The 21,517-nt window shown below is 40.1% G+C and overlaps 1 protein-coding gene across 1 annotated transcript in view; it reads right to left on the minus strand.

Annotated features, from left to right (window-relative positions):
- The window catches only part of MYH10 (myosin heavy chain 10), a 106,834-nt gene that overhangs the window by 9,931 nt on the left and 75,386 nt on the right, over window positions 1-21,517 (minus strand). Inside the window, exons 16-35 of the mRNA XM_075440658.1 lie at window positions 19,562-19,676; window positions 18,412-18,474; window positions 15,765-15,958; window positions 15,375-15,496; window positions 14,844-14,913; window positions 14,582-14,742; window positions 13,854-13,962; window positions 13,640-13,771; window positions 12,076-12,282; window positions 10,873-11,010; window positions 10,061-10,184; window positions 7,637-7,808; window positions 6,663-6,875; window positions 6,417-6,561; window positions 4,779-4,985; window positions 3,630-3,734; window positions 2,379-2,531; window positions 1,795-2,043; window positions 1,078-1,290; window positions 380-592 (exon numbers count right to left, since the gene is read on the minus strand). Of these exons, the coding sequence (XP_075296773.1) occupies window positions 380-592; window positions 1,078-1,290; window positions 1,795-2,043; window positions 2,379-2,531; window positions 3,630-3,734; window positions 4,779-4,985; window positions 6,417-6,561; window positions 6,663-6,875; window positions 7,637-7,808; window positions 10,061-10,184; window positions 10,873-11,010; window positions 12,076-12,282; window positions 13,640-13,771; window positions 13,854-13,962; window positions 14,582-14,742; window positions 14,844-14,913; window positions 15,375-15,496; window positions 15,765-15,958; window positions 18,412-18,474; window positions 19,562-19,676 (3,105 nt within the window). The remainder of the gene's footprint in view (window positions 1-379; window positions 593-1,077; window positions 1,291-1,794; window positions 2,044-2,378; window positions 2,532-3,629; window positions 3,735-4,778; window positions 4,986-6,416; window positions 6,562-6,662; window positions 6,876-7,636; window positions 7,809-10,060; window positions 10,185-10,872; window positions 11,011-12,075; window positions 12,283-13,639; window positions 13,772-13,853; window positions 13,963-14,581; window positions 14,743-14,843; window positions 14,914-15,374; window positions 15,497-15,764; window positions 15,959-18,411; window positions 18,475-19,561; window positions 19,677-21,517) is intronic.

A 21,517-nucleotide genomic window follows, 5' to 3' on the forward strand; every position in this document is an offset into this window, starting at 1 on the left:
CGTTTTTCATTTAAGAAACTGTTCACTTAATTACAGTCTTTCAGTCTATGTCGGCATCCATGGATTTGTTGCTGTACACCAAACAGGACGGGCTTGAAGGACACCCATGCAGCAACAGCCAAATCTACTTGCATGTTGACTGCTTTTGAGGCAAGGTACAGTCGAACTGGAGGACCATCACTGGCAGACTAACATTAACAGTGGCTAATCCACAACAAGACCTATTCGATTGTTGGTAAAGAATTGTGCTTGGGACTTCTATAGGATGGGATCTTTAAGCACAGAGTTTTATTTTCCTGGTAGCAAGTTATCGAAGCCATAGAGCTTTGTCAAAAGATCATCACGCCCTTCCCACTATGAAGCACAGTAAGATACATACTTGTTTAACCAGCATCCTCTTTTTCTCTTCATTCTGTTCATCTCTGGCTTGTAGATCTCTCTCAAACTGGGCTTTCATAGCTTGCATGTTCACCTCCAAACGAAGTTTAGCATCTTCTGTGGCCTGCAGTTCATCTTCCAGTTCCTCAAGCTGAGTCCTCATCTCTTCAACCTGTTGCTCTAAAGTTCTTTTTGACTTCTCCAGTTCATGGACCTAAGCCACAAACATTAATCAGACCCTCTCAAAATCAGCAGTTAACAGCAAAAGTAGACATTATATGAACTCAGTACACTACATTGTGATGCTCCGAACTGGACAATCAGAACAGGCAGAGCAGCATCTCTAAGATACAGATTAGAGAACCCAACAAACATCCGTGCAGATAAATGGAGAGATGAGCTGTGCAATATCACAGAGAAAAAGTAGTAGTAGTAAGACAAGCTCTTAAATCCAGCACAAGTGCCATTAGGCATTTGGCCAGCAACTGCTGCTCTCCAAGTCTTCACATCTTTTGAACAGGCCTCATCTTAATAGAGACCACCCTCTTGTTCTGAGCATTAATTCCTCCAGAATTTTGGGTTACAAATCAGCCTCAAAACGTTCCATATTTGTGTCAAAAACACTTCTCCAACCAGGGAATTTTCCTGTGTTGTTCCCTGTGCAGTTCATAACAAAACAGGATGTGGAAAGTTACTTACATTTTTGCCCACATCATCTTTCGAGCTCATTAAGTCTTCCATATCTGCCCGCAACTGTTTGTTCTGTCTTTCAAACTCTTCCTTAGCTTCCAGGGCTTCTTCCAAAGCTCGAGCCAAAGACAGTGCTTTGGTTTCCTTCTCCCTTGCTTCTGCTTCAGCGCGATCTCTTTCCTCTGCATATCTGGCAGAAATGTTCTTTTCTTCTGCCAGCATCTGAATATAAGAAATAATTAATCCATCTCATCAGTTCTATAATCAGGTCCTTCCTGCCTCAGGTGTTTTAGTCACTGAAGTGGTTAATGCTCTAAGTTTAACCAGCATTCAGGAGCTGTCTAGTCTCTCAGTCTTGATCCAAAGGCTAGTAAGAAAACAGCTACAGCTACTCTGGAATGAGGTGAGGAAAGCAAGCTACTAATAAAGATTAAATAATTTTCTTATTATTTCCATCGTTCAGTCTTCACACCCTTTCTTAGTCTATCCTGAGGGATTACAATAATAGTCTGAAGTTTTTGTTCCAATAGAATTTCTTTTTTGTATATAAAGAGCTTATTACTTGATCTAACAAGACTCCAAGATGGCATTTAGCTCACTGAAATTAGAAGCGACAAGTTACTCCTAACAAAGGCCAAGCTGCTCCCAAAAGATTTATCAATCAACACAAACAAGATGCCATTTAAAAATCATAGAAATCAGCAAGATGACAGGAAACTAGACTACCTGATCAAACTTCTTCTGCTTTTTCTCCAGGTTAGAAACAATCTGGCGCTGATGATCTAGATCTACCATCAAGTCATCCAGCTCTTGCTGCAGGCGATTCTTTGTCTTTTCCAGTTTGTCATAAGCCATTGCCTTCTCCTCTAGGCGTTGGCTTAAGGACTCCGCGTCCTTCAGTAATTTCTTTTTGTTTTCCTCCAAGCCTTCAATGGTTCCCAAGTCATCATCTACCTTTTTCTTAGCATCAGCCAACTGAAATTAAATAAAAGAAATTAATGTTCCTTGGTGCATCATGAAAAGGAAAGAAAGGCAACAAGTCAAAAATACAAAACTAGGTGTTATTGCTAGCTAAAGTAACACAAAAATTATGAGCTAACAGGAGTCCAAGTAGGGGAAAGTCCTGTCCACTGCAGTTAGTTGTACTGGTCACTATGGCAATTGAGAAAGTCCATGGAAAATTTTATTCCAAAGTGTGGTCGAGCATACGTGCAAGTTACATGACACTTTTCCAAGAGGTTTAGGACACCAATTCATCTCACCTGGAACGTGCAGCCCTTACAGAAGTCTTGCCATGTACAACAGCTTACCTGTGATTGTAAGGCAAGCATCTGTTTCTCCAAATTCTTTCTGGCCTCCTCTTCCTCTTCCTGCTGCTCTTGCAGGTTGTTCTTCTCCTCTTCCAGCTGCCTAATCCTACTGCTCAGGTTGAGTTTCTGGCGGGTTTCTTCCTGAAGCAGCTCCTGTTACACAAACAGGCATATTCAAAGTTCAGTTTGGTTCATAGCATGTTAAGTGTGGCCTTGGCCCACCACCCTCCATTACTCTACTTGGAGGTTCAGGTTTGATTATTTTTCTCTCAGCAGCTTTGTACAACGACATGCTTATGAAGCCATCCGTAATTTGGGTTTTCAAAAAGGTACTGCTCAATCATTTGGGGCACACTTAAGCCTTTATGAAGCGTATTTCTCAGAGAATCCATGCCACTGTCTGTTCATAGAAGCCAATGGATGATACTTTTCTATCTTCAAAGGGACAAGCACAGCAGTTGCCTTCAAAATATATCTTTCTTTTCCGACAAGCATATAGAGTCCCTATTTTAAACCACCTGAGACGAATATATAGCAACAAATCCTGCAATGACAGCATGCTTTCAAGATTCACTGCATTGCTTAAATGTAAAGGTCAGTTTAAAGACAGCTGTAATCTGGCAGTTGAAACTTCTGTCATAACCGAGACTAATGAAAAGTGTAACCACCAGCCCTCTCTTCCCCCACCCCATTCCTCACAGAACTCTCCAACTGTAATGAACATTACTCAAATAGTCACCATTAGCATTTTTATACAGGGGGAAAAAAAAAGAGAGTATATTTAAGTGATGAATACATGTATCAAGCTGCATTATTTAACCCAAAAACCAAACACTGGCAGTTTCAACAACTTAAGCTGAAGTCAGTAAAGAACTTCAGCCTAAGTCAGTAAAAGACAGGGTATTGTCCCTCGTGCCTTTCACACACCCCAAGGACCTTATTTGCATTAACATCCTATTTGGAAAGGTTTTTTTGACTTAATACTTATCTCCCACAGAGACTAAGAAATAAAAAAGAGAAACCGAAAGGCTACAGTCTATCAAGCAGTAAATCTTAGATAATGAAAAACTGGCTCCACATGTAGCTGAGCAATCATCATACATCGCATTTCACTAGACTTCAATAGGAAATACAGCTTCTACCCATGGGGCTTTCCAAACCATGAATGAAAATGTATTTTCTGTTATGCAGTTAGCATTTCAATGAGCAACAAAGCTTCAGCGCTAAGTTCAAGCTTCACTGCACACACACCTGTGTATCCTGAAGCTGAGATTCCAAACTAGCCGCATCCTTGGCAAACTTAATGCCTTTCCTGTCTGCTTCCTCCAGGAGACTTGAGACATTATCCAACTCGTTCTGCAAAGCAAGCAGTCTAAAGGTAATAACGCGCAGCAGATCCATGGCAAAGCCTACATCTGACACGGAACACAAAACCTCAACAAATTCAATGGAAGGCAAGACAACAACACATCCCAGGTACAACAAGCTAAGAATACTGAAGTTTGGTTAGAAACGTGTCAGTCCTGAACTTAAGACAGAACATAATAAGAGTTAGCCATGATATTTAGCAGAGCATGTCATTCCAACATCTACAATCATATTTAAAGCTATTTTTCATTATAGGATCATGTATTTTATAGGACCGTGTATTTTACAGTACCATTAATTCAAGGATTATCAGGGTGGCAGCTGGGTTTAAAGCATCACTGCAAGAGAAAAGGTCAATGCCAGGTGCCAATTCTTGCTATTTTAGGCTATGCTACTTGTATACACAGTGAGAGACTGCCAAAACGCTTCCCCCAAAAAGAATGGGGCCATTCCCTTTTTCAAGCACTTTAGCTTGATTTACTCATAATACTCTTTGCTGTGGCTAAGAAGTCAGCTCTGACTGCATTTTGTCTATTTTCTCCATTTCGCAGAGGAACAGCCCTTTACTTGCAATCTCTATCTGTCAAGTTCCTTTTGAAGCACAAAAGGAAACGTGTGGCCATCATCAATCAGTACATTTTTGCTCAAGCCTACAAATGAGCTCAGCCCACTCTACTCAACTCCACATCCAAGCCAAAAACCTGTTGGCCAGCTGTCAGCAGAGCCTTCTACAGGATTTGGTCTCCAAAATGGGAAGCCATGTACTTCAAAGCCACTGTGATTCTTACATAGTCCAAAAAGTTCAGGATTCATGTCATGGCTCTCCAGCTATCTGAGGTGTGTCACCACTTTCAAGCCCCTCAAGTACACGAGTACATGACTGAGATCGCCTCCCACATCAACTACAGTCCCCATTCCTGTAGACCTAGCTGCATCTTTGATAGTCATTCCTCCTAGCCACTTCTGTATATGGTTAAAGCTTTTACTTTCTTGTGTATAGTTCAGCAGTTTAGGAATTCCATACAGCCTTACCTGCAGCTTGTTAGCTTTCTCCGCCAGCTCCACCCTTATTCTTTCTACTTCTGTGACCCTAGCAGTTAGCTCTTGCACCTGAGCATCGAGCTTCTTCCTCTTATGTTCAGACTCTGCCTTGACCTGCTGCAGTACCTTCACTTCACAGGCCAACTCCTTGTTGTCGGACTCTAGGCCTTGCTTGTTTTTTTCAAGATTTGCTTTGAACTAGGAAAAACAAAAGGAAAGAACTTCAACACTTTTTTACATATCAATAAAGTTTTCTGCTAAAAATATTCAGTCCAGCAAATCAGGATTATAAGCTCAAAGATAAAACAACTGCTCAGCAAGTTGTAAGTAGGGAGCATTTAAAATCCTGCTGTGTAACATTTTGCATATGTTAGCCAAAAAAATTAAGGTAATGCAAGTTAATCCACTCTCAGATATCACAGGTAACAGTGAGGACCAGAAGATATTTCTATGAATTCAGTAAGATCTGGGATGTCAGTGCTGTAAAAGGACCATGTGAGCAGCACTGAGCAGGAAGGAATGTGCCCATTAACAGATCAGCATGGCTCATCTCACAGAAATAAAAGGAAAGATATCAGCTACAGCTGCCCTGATTTTAGTAGGCATAGCAGCCTGGAAGTGCATAATAAAGCACTTTTCACCACTGCACTGACATTTGTCAAAAACCTTTTTAAAAAGGTAGTAATTGCCATAAGGGATGTTTAAGTGCCATTCTTACTATATTGCCAGAACTGACAGTCTTATCACAGGACCTTTGTTTAAGATTGTAGGGTATTTTTCTGTCTTTTTATGCTCTTATTGAGAATATTTAATGAATAAGGAGCACAGGAAACACGTAAGATTTTCAGGTGAATAAACTATAATTTCCATCAGATTTAACTACTATATTTCTCACGTAGTATTTTAAACTAAGGAGGCTTCTGAAATATTCCTACACAAAAATATTACTACAGTATATGAACTGTCCACACATATATCTGTGAATGACTAGAAATAAAATTTTACAAGCTAGAGATACTTTTTTTTCTTTGGCAGTGTTGGATTAATTCTACTTCTGAACAAGACACTGAAGCTGCACTAGTAGGAACCACGCTGTCCAGGTGTGCCGCTTCCTCTGCTCTGGCAGGGGTTACCAGAGACACAATATAACTCTGCAAATCAGCAAGATACTCCACAGATATCTAGCACTGGAGGTCACGGTACAAGCATAAAGTGAAGAGTGGCTGGAAGAACTTTTACACTACCCGTACTCACAGTTTGTTATTTGTGAGTGTCGACATGACAATTACCTTATTTGGAACCATTCCGCAGTTCACTTAGGCAGAGAACTGCTTTTCACCAAATAAGCACATAGGCTGCTCGAGAATTCCCACAAAAGTACTACATCAATTTATCTCTAGGTGCACTGTTTCCAGGTCTAACAAACACTTTTAGATAGTCTTGGCATCTATCTGAAAAGTTGCTATATGTTCAAACCAGCAGGATATATTTGATTCAACTGCAGTAGTTAAGTATGTACAGAGGACAATTTAGATCTGCAGATATCACTGGAAGTGACCATGCCACTTATGTTACTTATAGGAGTCCTGAAACTGAAAAATGTATTTCTGTAATTAATTTTCTGCTCACCCTTTTGGCCTGTTCCAGTTGTTCAGAGAGCTCTTCCAGGGCAGTAGCATGCCTCTGCCTGATTTCCTGGATCTGTGCTTCATGGTTTTTGGTTTCCTCTTCAATTGCTTTCTTCAGTTCAGCCACCTCCTGCTCTCGCTTTGTCCTAGAGGAAGCATCAATAGTTATCAAAAATCAACATTTTAGTCTTTTGTAAATTCAAGGTGAATTTTAATGGTGCCTGCTTATACAGACACCTGATCCTACCTCAGCTCTTGCTGTGCTGCAGTGGTATCCAAGGTATCTTCTAGTTCAGTTTTCAAAGCCTCCAGCTCTTCACTTAAATCTCTTTTCTGCTTTTCCGCCTTGTTGCGAGATGCCTTCTCAGATTCAAGATCCTCCTGCAGTTCTGCAATTTGAGCCTGCAACTCTCTTATCACTTTCAGTGCGTTGTTTTTCTGAACTGCTTCTTCATCACCTCTGTTAAACAGAACCACAACAGTTAATGATATTTCATAGCTTCAGATCTCTTCTCATAAGTCTAGTATAAGTTATGTACTCAAAAAATAACTCAGCTTTCCCACTTGAATAAAATCCACCTCCTAAAATTTCATAGACAAAGCCACTACTGCACTGTTATTCTCAAGATCCTAATGAGCACAGTGCCCCAGGTACTACAGATGCACTACTGGAATGATCAAGCTTTCCAGTTTGCATTCAGGTATTCCAGTTTTGTAGACCTCAACACTCCCAAAAATGCACCCTTGTCTGTAGGACTGTCTCTTCCTGCAAAGTTATAGATCATTACTCAGAAAACTCAGGTGGTGTTTAGTTTATAACATGTGGCTGCGAGACTACCACACAGATCTTTGAGTTGGACAGACATTATCCAGTATTTGGACGAACTAAGAACACTCTCGACAATTACATGTTTTTCCCCCTCCTGAGGCTGAACTCTGGGAGACTAAAAAGCTTCCAGAGCCAAAGTGCTATTAAGCCCTGATGAAACATTGGTTTTGGAGCTTTATAGAGCAAGGATAGTGATGAAAGATTGAGTTCCTTTTTTGCCCTGTCTACGCACAACACACAGGTGTCTAGAGATGCTGTAGTACAAACATGAACTGGCTTCTGCTTGAACACTCCCAGTTTTAACTCATCAGTTTGCAGTCAGCTGAAATTCTGTCTGGGAAAGTAGGTTTCTACCACACTTCTGTAGTCATAAAGCTCCATCACGATCTGACCTAGCAAGAGCAGCCTGCAGTTCTTCCTCTTTCTTGGCCAGCTGGATCTTCAGTTCTTCAATCTGGGCTTGCAGCTCAGCTATTTGGTCCTGTAGGTCTGTTGTTTCACCATCAAGTTTTCTTTTAGCTTTTTCTAATTCTTGACGGGTCTTCTCCTCCTTTTTTAAGCGCTCTATGGAAGTAAAGGATTATATTTATAAGCAATTTTTTCCTGTTGTTATCCTCAGAAGGTTCAGGGGCAGGGCAATGGGACAGCAAGAAGGGTGGGAAGTTTAATATACACTGCGTCAATTCTTTCTCCAGACTGCAGCTGGAAGGGTGACTGGGAAAGATGAAATAGCAAAGTAGAACTGCATGATTCAGATAGAAAGTCAAGAAAAAGTCAATGACTGGAGAAAAAAGTTTGAAGTAAGGTAACAAACATAATCACATGTTGACAGAAAAATAAGGAATAGAATCTAACAGAAGAGCAGTTTGAGCTGCTCGGCCAGGTGATCGCAGACATCAGGATTCAAAAATGAAGAACTACAGACTGGAAAAAATTATGGCTTGCATAGTTGTGGAAGGGCTAGGCTAGACTCCAAAAGGTCTACTGGAAAATAGTGTAACTTAAAGAAAACTTGGATAAACAATTTTTGCAAGTATCTGTACCACTAACTCACATCCCATTGATATTTAGCAAGACTTTGCAACCCTGATAGCCTCCAGTAATTTCTTTGTGTAGCCAAGATACTCCTGCCCTAAGGTATTTCTTTGTGAAAACCATCCAGTTATCAGTGCCCTAGAAATAAAATACATTTAGATGATCTGCCTATGGTCTGATTAAGATAGTTACTGGCTGCATTGTCTACAGTTAGCTAATGACCAGGTATGTAATATATTTAAGTCACAGGAAGGTTTTGCTTCGCATAGTATTAGCACAATTCAACATCTATTAGAATAAATGTAAGTTATTAGACTTGTTCAATACTTTGTGGGTTCTCAGTGCAGGGGTTTCTCACACCCCTCCTAAGCCTGCTACAAGATCAGGACATCATCTACATGGAAACGGAGCCATGTTCAAGAATCATATCTTAGAGCTACCGAGGGGTATTTGGGATTTTCCAGACAATCTAAAAGTAACATTGTTTTTCTCTAAACAGCTCCTCATTCGAAAAAAAAATAGCACTTTTCTCTGTTTTTACATTATATTTCTGGCAGGTGACAGAAGAGTGTCATAAGACAATTTCGCAATGGGGAAAACTCACAGTAAACTGAATTAGTGGGGTTTTTTTTGGGTTTTGTGGTTTTTTGTTGCCTCCCCCCCCCCAAATTTCAGTACTTACCAGTGTCAAGACCCTAGCAGAGTAACCTTCATGGCTTCTTGAATTGTCTCAAAGAGTATTATTTTACTGTGCTTTACTAGCCAAGCAGCTGCATGCCTTATATTTAAGCTTTAATTTCCATTTCTAAGGTCATCACTCTGGGAACATCACCATAACCAACCACATCTGTCAAGTATCTTCAGAAACACTAGTCCCAATTTAAGTACACAACTACTCAAGCATTATTTTCCAATGAGTACAGCTTACTTATGCCCATCTTAAAGTCCCTGAATAGGCTTTTGAAATAAAAGGTACATCAATCATCTATTATTCATATTACTTCAATACCTTCCTACACAGATAAGACTAAACTTTGGTATTTTTCCATAAGCACATCAGTATTAAAATATGTAGCAAGACAGCCCATAACAGTAAGTGAAAAAAGTATTTCCAAATTAGGGCAGATAGCAACATTGCCTTATATTTTGCAACTTTGGCTTGGCAGTTTATTAATGTTGCACAATACCTATTTACAACCATAAGTAATTAAAAAACCCACCATAACATCATGAAAGGTTACATATAGGGCTAATTTAGTCTGTGACAACACAGGCAAAACAATCAGAAATAAATGGCCAAAGAAATTGAACCATTTTAGATAAACAAAGCATCAAGAAAGGCAGAACAATTCAGATTTGCTTATTCAAAAAATATTAGAAGACTCATGAATGCCCACTAACATTTTTCCAGAAATGTGTTGTTCTAATGTGTTATTATAGAAAAGTGTAGCGCCTTCCCAAGAGACAGATGTTTTACCTTGTTACTAAGGGATGCATGCAACAACATGAATTTCTGGAGTGCATCATTAAATAAAATGGATTCTCAAAAATGAAAAGCTAACAAATTAAACACGAGAAAGACTGAGCAGCCAAATGCAACAAGGCTTGCAAGCAATAAATTATTCTTTCAAGATTTAGATAAAAGCAACAGCTATTAAGGTATCTACATATAAGTTACACTTAGCAGACTGGACCAGATACTGCATACGCTGTAATAAGTGATCCACTCCTTTCTCGCATGATGTACAACCTGTTAACAAGCAAATGTAGCAAGAACAAACCTTCCAAATCAGTGATCATCATTTCCTGTTTGTTCTTGAGTTTGGCCAAGTTTTTGGCCTTTTCTTCTTCTTCAGCCAGCTGAGAAGTACATTCAGCAATTCGATCCTCCATCAGCTTCTTTTCCTAGCCATGAGAAAGGGGAGAAAGAATAACTTCTACAATACAATTTGAATCACAGAATCACAGAATTGTAGGGGTTAGAAGGGACCTCTGTGGGTCACCCAGTCCAACAACCCTGCCGAAGCAGGGTCACCCAGACCAGGCTGTACAGGACCACGTCTAGGCAGGTCTTGAATATCTCCAGAGAAGGAGACTCCACAACAATAGTCTCTAAGCAACACAAATAACTGAATATACAAAATCCATACAGAGGTCTCATACACCAGATATAATACAGATTTCATTTCAAGTGACTGACCTGTCAAGACTACGGATCAACTGGAACCATACAGAGACATGAACACTTGTTTTCCAAGAAAGCGAGACTTGGAATTGAACACACAGGAGGTCTGGTTTTAGCACAGCATTTGTTTTACACTTTTGGAACTCTGTTTGCAATGAACAACAGTAGCTATGATAAACACTGTTTCCAGCTCTTAGGTTTGGAAGACCCATGGAATTGGAAAGAATGCATGGCAAATATCTCCCTTTTAAAGCTCTCAGTGTCTCAGCTTCCACTTGGTCAAACCCCACAAGTCTTCAGGCGCAGACTCTATAGATAACGCAACAGCAGCCTGAAATGCTTTGAGAGCTATCACTTGGTACTACCATCACTTAAGAGCAGAATCTCCACCACGCATACTGGTCTCACCTTCAGAAATTTGGAATTTTGGTCCTCCAACAGTAGGATCTCTTCCTCCATCTTCTTGATCTTAGCTTCAGCTGTCACTTTTTCAAGCTGCAACTTCTGTCGAGCTCCCTCCTCCTCATCAAGCTGTTCCTCTAGGTCCTGGGAAGAAAGGCAATTGCATTGTACATTTTCCAGGTCACCCATGTGTTAGGTTTCTTTTTTTTTTTTTTAACTTGGTAAAAAAAAAACAAAACAAACCACTATTTTGAAAAGCCACCTGCCCCATCTAACACTAAAAATGCATTCACTTTGTTAGATTCATTTATAGCATCAATGATCTGGTAACGAAATTAAGGGCCATGTGATATGCATGGGATATTTTATACTCCGTACTTCAGCTTCAGCTGAAATCTGCTGCCTAGGAAACACGCGCTCACTTCAGACTCTTTCACCTTCCTAATTCTGCACTTTAAAAAAAAATCTACTTAGTGACAACCCAATCAAATCAGGCTTTATATCAAAGACTTCCTAGTATAACACAAATTCTCACCTACACATTAATGGACACTTATTAAAAGGCATCAAGAGCTGTGAGATGCGGGATTTATTTCCCCTTCAAGTACCTTGAGTATTTTGAAAGACAGGTAAGTTCTCAGGTATTACCTTTCTCAAGGTCTCTGTGTATTCAAAAGGAAGCATCTATATCATTTGATTTTCACAAAAAAAAAAAAACCAACCCCAAGTAACTTGGAGGAGATGAAGTTGTCTTAGTTTCATAACAGTCAAAGAAGGAATATTCTTCATGATATTCACTGGATTTAAGTCAAAAAGGAGCATTTCCCTCGTAACTGACATCACCCCACCAGCCTTTTTTCCTGTAAGCAAGCAGGTAAGCCCCATGCAGTCATTCCCAGTTCCTCCCCTCTCAGAAGTGCTTGCTACCTTTAATACTCTATCTGCACATCCTATAGCTACCAACAGGACATTCTGACTTTTTTTTTTTCTTTCTTTCTTTCCTCACCCTCATATGCCTGGAGACCACAAGAAGCTAAACACACTTTGAACCCCAGAAGAGAAGAGAGAAAAAAAATTCAAATTGATTTTATTCTACACACGGTGCTAAGGAGCTAAATTCCTCTGTGCCCCAGGGATGCTGAGGGAGCTTTCCCATCCTTCACTGTCCTGTTTGCACGCTTTTCCATTGCCAGTTACCAAGAGGCATACCTGAATATGGCCCTGCATTTTCTTTTTCTCATTCTGCAATATTTGGTTTCTTTCCTCTTCCTCCTCAACCCTGGACTCCAAATCATGGAGAATTTCTTCCAACTCTTGTTTTTTGGCAGCCAAGCGAGCCCTCATCTCCTCAGCTTCTGCAAAGAGCTCCGTCTCAGCCTGTAGCTGCTCTGCAAGAATGTTCTTCTCTTCTAGAAGCTGCAATTATGCACAAAAGGTAGTAAAGCAGTAAAAATGACATTTCAAAGTCTCTCATGAGAGATTATACGTATGACAAAGTTACTTCAAGGCCAAGTTAACTCCCTGGTCAATATCCTCACCCAAAGACTTTCAGCAGAGGACTTTATCAGTAGTCCAGAAGACACCAGCTTTCACAGTGTGGCTACAGCAATATTCACTCACTTGTCCTCCCAGTTTAAGGACAGATCCCACTGTGCCTACCCCATGTGCTGTGTTCCACCAGCAGCAAAAAGGCGAGGGAAGTGCCTGTTCCCTGGACTGCTTCTCGCGCTCACCCCTGCACAGTGGCAGAGCAATGCCATGGGTAGCTGGGCTGAAGCTGGCACTTGGAGTCACCAGAACAGAACTGGAACACCCCACTTCTTGCTGTCTAAACTTGACAATAGACTAGTCCCAACTGGGAGCGACCTACCACAATAATCTATTCCAACTGCTTGACCACTTCAGGGCTGACCAAAAGTTAAAGCCTGTTGCTGACGGCATTGTCCAAATGCTTTTTAAACACTGACAGGCACAGGGCAATCACCACCTCTAGGAAGCCTGTTCCAGTGTTTGACCACCCTCTTGGTAAAGAGATGTTTCCTGATATTTAGCCTGAACCTCCCCTGAGGCGGCTCTGAACCATTCCCACATGTCCTGTCGTGGGACACAAGGAAGAAGAGATCAGCACATCCCTCTCCACATCCCCTCCTCAGGAAGCTGAGAGAGCAATGAGGTTTCCCCTCAGTCTCCTTTCTCCAAACTAAGATTAACTCAGTGTCCTCAGACACTCCCCATAGGTCACGCCTTCCAGCCTTTTCATCAACTGGAATTGACACTTTGCCATTCTAGATATCCATCCCAGCTCTATCATGTCTCAAAATTACCACAGCAATAAATACATGTCTAGCTTTACTGACACTTCCACCTATTTGTTAAATTAATATCAGTGTTACTTATCAGCATAAATTCATTTTCAGTTTTGTCCAATAATAGTCATAATTGCTTCCACATGTCTTATGCAGCACATGCACACCACAGAAGTATCCTACTCTGAAAACACACATGAAAAGGAAAGTGACACTGCTACTGAAATTCTCCTGTAGACTTGGACAGGCCAAAAAAAAAAGTTTCGTTTCATTAACATGATGTTTCTGCATTCCTGCAGGAGTAGTTCATACTAAACCTTCCTATTCCAGATTTTAGCAGTGTGTGAAAGGAGTCAGCTCTCCTGACTCACACTGCTTTTGCTCACAAGAGCTTCCCTAACACGGCTCCCTCACAGGTATAGTGCAATATACATTCTACATAACAAAAGTTGATCTTGGGCACAAACCTGTTGATGTTTCCTTTCCATTTCCTCAAGTTCTGCCTCCACTTTTGTCTGTTTTTCCTTCACCTTCATTAGCTCCTCATCCTTGGCTTGAAGTTCTTCTTCTTGACGAGTGACCTGAAGAAGAGGCTTCACCTGCAAAGATTTGAAGTGACCAAGTAAGAACCTGCACCTACTTATTTACAAAACACAAAAAAAGTGACAGAATACAATGAACCTTTGTGAAGACTCTCCACCACTGCCAGTGCCTAAGCTTTAAATATGCAGCGCAATTCCTCTGCAGGATTTTCAGTGCACTCAGCTGCTGTTGTTTCTTTGCAAAGGCCCTGAAGACAGAAAGAGCACAACATTTCATGTTAAATACAGCTGAGCACCTGTCTGTGTTTTTAACTTTTAGGTTACCCAACCCTAGAACACTTGCAGACCACAAACAGGCTTATTTTTAAGCTTCAGTGACCGCACTGATTTACAAGTACTCAATCCTTATATGAAGGGGAAGAACAAGAGCTGGATTCACCATTTTCGAAATAATAATTACAAATGCTATTTGTTCTTACTCTTAACAGATGTTTTTCTTAAACAGATAAAATCAGGATGGATGAGATGCTGAACTGTCCTTTAATTTCAAAAAAGCAGCTTTCCAGAGTATCTCTAAGAGCCTCCAGCCAAGCAGAGATGTTTGTTTTTTTTTGCAGCCATCACTGTGCTGTAAACAGCTGCATGTGTCAAAGGGAAAATTAAATAAAGGAGATACTGCTATGCAACCAAGGTACAAATTCTTCCCATTAGGTGAATATTCACCTATTTACCCCAGATACAACTACAGTTTTTCAGACAACACACTTTCTTAAGAAAAATCTCCCAAAATGAAAGTTTTAATGCATAGCTCCTATCATGAAATTTAAGATGACCATGAGAAAAATCAAACTATAAGAGCACACATACTTCCTAGCCAGGTATCCTCTACAGACTGCCTGGAAGAAGATGATAATGTCTGTGATCTTCAGATCTCGTTCTTCTTCTAAGTGTGCCAGGACACCAGCTCGGAAAAAGATCTTGCTCTGTCCAATTCTGTATAAGTTAGGATCCAGCTCCAATGCTCTGATCTAAATGGACAGGCAAGCACATTGTTTTTATGCCAATGAAAGGACAATTTTTGTTTCAACTTATCAGTGTTTTAGCAATATATAGAGGTATAAACACTTACCATACGCTCACAGGCTTGCTTACCATCCATAAAACCTTTCGGAATTGCATTGGGAGTAAGGATCTCGTACCTTTAAGTCAAATGAAAAACACGCCTTTACATTCAACAGTAAGCTACACTCTTCTACACTCATAAAGCTATAGTCTCCAAGTGCACAGCTAAGGAATCCCTCCAGAAAGTTTTTCCAGAAGTGTCTTTAGAATGAATCACAGAATCACAGAATAGTAGGGGTTGGAAGGGACCTCTGTGGGTCATCTAGTCCAACCCTCCTGTCGAAGCAGGGTCACCTACAGTAGGTTGTAGAGGACCTTGTCCAGGCGGGTCTTGAATATCTCCAGAGAAGGAGACTCCACAACCTCCCTGGGCAGCCTGGGCCAATGCAATTCAACTGCTTCACATTCAAGCCACTTTGACCTCACAAATGGTTTTGGACTTTCTTCCAGTTGGATGGGGGAAGCATCTACAATTATTTAACAAGGATTTTCATCTCATTAAAAAAGAAAAACAGTAAAAAAGTGTTCCTGCTGTTACCTCTGTCTAAATTCCTGGAACACTATCCTGTTTGGAAATCCTTGCCGACAAATCCTTATTCCTTCCAAAACGCCATTACAACGAAGCTGATCTAGAACCAGATGTGGATCCAATTTTCCAGCCTGGACAAAAAAACCAAGCATGATTTTTAGTATTTTAATTTGTACACATGAAAGACTGTAGTTTAAGTTTTTTGGGCTACCCTCTACAAAGTCAACTGTCTCAGTAAGCAGACAAGTGGGAAATACTAAGAAGATACTTGACCAGTGCAAAAAACTGTGAAGCCTGGCTTCTGATTTCAACAGGAAGACAGTCAGCACGTGTACCTCAAAATGCAAGTAAAGACTCTACTAAAGAAAAAGAATTAGGGGAGTGGTCTGTAGTACGTACCCTCTTTTCATGATTCGGAATGATGCAGCGAACAAAATTGGGATTAGTGTTTCGGAGCGTCGCCATCAGCTTGGTGAGAGATTCCTTGTACAGTTGGCCAACAGTACGAAACATGCCCTTCTTGGTCTTGTACGCAGAGCCAAAAGCTGTCTCTGTTATTCCAGTGACCTGATCCAGACCCACAATGCGATCCACTGGGAAGGACAAGAGAAAATAATTAAGTGGACTTCAATATTTGTCAGGTATAAAGACAGGCAGAAAGAGGAGCAACAGTGCAGCAGCAGAAGCTTTGTGGAACAAATGACAGAAGATGCCATCAGTAGGCAAGGCAGTCAGCATGTACTGGGGACGCTGTGCAGAAGCAGTGGAACCAAAAGCCACAAACTTATACAGCAGGAGAGTGTAGCTTTAGTAGGTACAGACTAAAATATCCAGCTCTTTACTTGCAGTTCTACATGACCAGTAAAGCCATTTTCTTTAAGTCAGCTTTTAAGAGATAGAAAGTTGCCTGGAAACTGGCAATTATTTGAATTCTTACAACGCAAAATATTTCTGGGTTGAATATTTGTAATTAGACATCTGTGCATATTTGCTTAAAATGAAGAGTCACTTAAGGTAATTATATAGATTAAATCTGAGTTTCACTGAATATTCAAAAGTGTTTTGAAAGCATAACTATTTACAGAAGAGTTGGAAATAATGTTATTTCAGTGACAAGAGGGGGGGAAAAAAAAAAAGTATCTGCCAGACTTCTGCTAGTCTGCTCTTTTGAAGAATTCCTCCAAGTTTTATACACAGCTGCAAAGACATCCCTAGCCAAAGACAAGTTTCAAAACAGGAAAACTGCACACCAAAGCACTTCAAAGCTGCCATAAAGCATCAGAATAGAGATTTTTCTTTGATTTTTTGAACATTTTGGCTAAGGATCTCTATGGTTTCTTCTTCAGAAGCACAAATTAGAAATCTGACTGCCATCATTAAAACTTTTAGGCCAAAAACAGGAAACATGACTCCATGTGCATGTCAGCAATTATTTAAACAGCTTGCTAAAAAAATATTCAGAGGGCTTAACACCTTAATAATTATACTTAGCACTTCTTAGTACTGAACAAATACACAACATACATTGGTTGTCCATGAAATCCAACCTGGACAGCCAGAAACAAGCAACTATATCTTCAAACCAAAGCAGAGGGAATTATGCTTTGCTACCAGAATTAGTTCTGTATACAATAAATAAGCGACAGCATTTTATTTAATGCTTGTACTCAACTGGTTTTCAAAAGGTCTATAAAAAAAAGGAAAAATAAAAGCAGAAAAAATACAGGGCAACAAGTTTGAATAATCACTTGTAAGTCTTTCATGCAGTATAGAGCAGAGCCCAGATCCTCCACACAGTTTTGAACACAAGAATCTAAGCAGCTTATTAAAGTTAAAAGAATAAGTAGGTGGTAAGTTGTTCATAAGATCATATCCCAAATATTTACTTTGAAGCAGAATTCAATTCTAAACCAGAAATGGGATAGAGATTACTGGGACTCGGTCCTACAGAGGATGAACACAGCAGCTTATAAGTGTTAGAAACATGCACCCACCAGATACCACCGATGACTGGACACCATTCAGCTTTTGTTTGGCCATGTACTTTTTAAAATTTTGTAAATATATCTGTTAATTGTGCATCTTTTGTTTTGCTCCCCTCTGTCCTCCAGCTATAATACAATTATATTTCAATGAGGATTATTAAAGTTAACCTGTAGGGAAGGCTTCCATTTAAGAGCAGTCACTGAACAGCATGATTGGACAATCATCCATTGGCTAAAGCCTCTGAACTCAAGCCCTCTAGTAATTACTAGAGGAAACACCACTAGCTTCCTCGAGCACGTAATGTAGCAAACTAAATGATAAACCCAAATAAAGATCAAAAATCTGAAGGCACAACCTTCACATACACATATTTCTAAACTTGAGGAGAGGAATGTAAGAAGAATCAGGAAGAGGTTGCATAAAATATTCAAAGCGTCTTCAAACAGACATTCCAAATAAGTGGATTTGTTGACTTCTCAATACCTCAAAAAATGCGTGCAGCTTCTACAAATGGAAATATTAAAATTAAGTTGTTTTTTTTTTTTTTTTTAAAAAAAAAAGAACAGTTCCAACAAGTCTGGAAGAAGTTTATTTCACTTACTACCGCCACTACAACTGCAGCACTCATTCTGATACTTCAACACATTCTTCAGCTCTCCTCCCCCCCAAAAATACATCCGCGTTCTAAAATGTTCCAGAGTTTCGTCAATGTTGGACTGCAGAAAGAAGCTTGATAGTGTTACAAAGCTTATGCATTCTCTCAAATGCTTGGAGCTACCAGAATTCTCGCTTAGGAAGCAATTCTGCATCTCAACATGGAACTAGGAAGCAACAAACCTTTTTATCTGCAATGCTTAAATGCAATGCATAAAATACATAGATGCTATATGTATGCAGCAGCAACTGAATAGGTATGCACTCGGAGACCATTTGCCTTGTGGAGGTATACCTAAGTTTAGCATGAAATGAAGAGTTCATGCAAGCCTACGAGCAAAAATGGTTTTCCTGTAGATACAACAGCCCTGCCTTTAGTAGGCCTACTGTTTTTACATCCATTCACCTGGTGGATCATGAAGACCAGTAATATTGTCATAGAAACAGGCTCTCTGAATATTCTGAATCTCTAAGGCAGAGAAACAGCAAAAACAGAAAGACAGAAGAGCAGATACACAAGACACTTCAGTTAGTATACAGAACAGGTTTATCAATTGCAAACAGACTTAACTGTGCTACAAAAGCAATCAGGCCACAACATATTCCATGCACATTTCAATTATCTGTGTAAGCAGGTTTTGCATATTTGGACCAAAACATTTTTGCTTCGTGAGTGTACTCAAAAGGAAAGGAGCAGATCCCCAACCAAAAAGTTCTTTATATATTCATTAAAACTGCTCTCTGTAGCAGAGCCAAATAAGTATTCCTGAGAATAAGAGGGAAACTCAGTATTAATCTACAGCATCATCTATATCACAAGATTAATCTCCTCCTGGAATAAGAAACTACAAGATTTATATACCGTGGCATGTAAATATATTCTAATTAATATATTGTGATGTTAAAAACCATAATGAAAAAGTCCTTATAAGTATTTATTTTGGCTGTTTCTGCTTCTTGGGGTATTCTGGTAAAAATGTTGATAAATACTTTAAGATGATGTGCAGGAAGACTAGCTAAACAGCAGTGTACAATTAAAACAGCAAAATATTGCATTTGATTTTAATATGCAATATGTAAGCATTAGTACGGCTGTTAATGAATTTTATTTTAGGAAATGCGGATTTCCAGGACACGACCCAGCACTGCACAACAAACAACTGTGCTGGTGCTCACAGAAGACAACATTTTATTAAACAGCAAGTACCACTACAGCTGTTTACATCCAGGACTTAACTGCAGAAATTCAAACTAAGAGTTTTGGACAAGATTCTACAAATGAAACTGGACACAGGGTAACAAGTAGTAAGTGAGTATCAGTTCAAACAACGAACATGAGAAGCAGCTACTCAGAAATGGTACATGTGCAAGGGACCATAGGTGAAACCCAGCTTCCTTGTTGTACTTTTGGTGCTACACAATAGAGAAAAGGCTGTAGATATTTACAATGTAGAGGTGGAGGGTGAGGAGAGAACAGGCACAAAGAAAAAACCCCTCCTCAACCAAGGTAAAAAAAATTTGCTAACAGCTTGTGTACTTCGAGCATGATCTCTTACCATCCTTCCAAAGCTCTGCAACAAATTTGTCAGAAGACTGGTGCAAGAGTGTAGCCACGTTGTCATTCAGGGGGTCCATATTCTTCATCAGCCACTCATCCGCCTTGTAATCTACCTGTAGAGTAGCCAAGTTGCACACAATCAGACTAGATAGACTACCAGCTTCAGCTTTAATCTACCAGCATGGAAAAAAAAAAGCTTTCAAAATACTATACTGATGTTCTCCTCCTGTTCTCTTCTTGACGTTTACTTGCTATGAGTATGTTGTGCCTCCTTAGAACAAAGTACCACAAAAAGTTGTTATGCTTTCGAAAGAGTAAATGGGAGGTTTCTTAAAAATTTAGCAGTCTGACTTTTTCATAGAATGGTATGGGTTGGAAGGGACCTTTAAAGGCCATCTAGTCCAACCCCCCCTGCAGTGAGCAGGGACATCTTCGACTGGATCAGGTTGCTCAGAGCCCCGTCCAACCTGACCTTGAATGTTTCCAGGTATGGGGCATCCACCACCTCTCTGGGCAACCTGTGCCAGTGTTGCATCACCCTCACTGTAGAAAATGTCTTCCTTATATCCAGTCTAAATCTCCCCTCTTAGTTTAAAAATGTTACCCATTGTCCTATTGCAACAGGCCCTGCTAAAAAGCCTGTCCCCATCGTTCCTATAAGCTCCTTTTAAGTACTGAAAGGCCACAACAAGGTCTCCCCACAGCCTTCTCCTCCCCAGGCTGAACAGCCCCAGCTCTCCCAGCCTTTCCTCCCAGCAGAGGGGTTCCAGCCCTCGGATCATTGCTGGGGCCTACTCTGGTCCCGCTCCACCAGCTCCAGGTCTGTCCTGTGCCGAGGGCTCTAGAGCTGGATGCAGGGCTGCAGGGGGGGTGTCACCAGAGCAGGGCAGAATCCCCTCCCTCGCCCTGTGCCCACGCTGCTGGGGATGCAGCCCAGGGGACAGCTGGCTTTCTGGGCTGCGAGTGTGCATTGCCGGCTTGTGTCCAGCTTTTCATCCACGAGTACCTGCAAAGCTGGTATACATTTTCAGCCTGGCATTATTGCCAAAATAAGGCTTCACTGTTCACTGTGAAGATGTAAAAACACCTCCAAGTATAGATCCCAATTACTTCATCTAAATTAGCAGGGTAAATTAAGAGTGTGCTGCAACATGATTTTTTTTTTTAATTGCACTACTGCAGTTATACTTAAACACTTTGTTCTATAAAGAAAACAAATAAAGCTCTTATCTTGAAAGAGCCAATTCTGTGGTTTGTAATTAAACTATACCTCAGCAGTTAAACTCAACACTACCAATATGGTTTCATCCCAACCCAAAAGGGAGCCCTAAAATTCTGTACATCCAAGACCACCTCTATACAGACTAGCAAGTTTTTGCTTCAAACAGACTGTGAATTTTCTATTTTTAAATAAGGGCTTTGGAAGAAAAGCCACACTTCAAAGCTTCCAGCATCCAAAACCAAACAGACTGTCGTTCTTAGTACTTCTTGTCGTAAAAGCTATTTTACAAACGATACTAGTTTTGAAAGAAATACACATTCTGATTGATTACCTAAAGGTAATCTTTTCTTTCACAACTAATCTACTATTAACTGCAGTAACAGTGACAACTTAATTGTTTCTAAGTTATTGTTTTAAACATCGAAACAACACAATGTATAATTTCTTTATTTCAATTTTTGCTACAATTATCTACTTGGCACAACTGACATTAAAGAATAGTTAACAAGCCATCAGTACTTTAAACAAAAATTAAAGGATGGCTGTTAATCATTCACATGGTTTCTTCTAAATATCAGGGTAAAAACTGGTACTAGGATTAAGTTTTAACTGTTTAAGAAACTAATTACATAGCATGGTCCTATGGAATCGACCTGATGATCATGAAGGTTCCACAAAATGCTGACAAGAACCACGCAGTTATTTCATGGACCTGTTCACATCGCCATTGAG

The sequence above is a fragment of the Opisthocomus hoazin genome, chromosome 21 (assembly GCF_030867145.1).
Source record: "Opisthocomus hoazin isolate bOpiHoa1 chromosome 21, bOpiHoa1.hap1, whole genome shotgun sequence".
NCBI lineage: Eukaryota > Metazoa > Chordata > Aves > Opisthocomiformes > Opisthocomidae > Opisthocomus > Opisthocomus hoazin.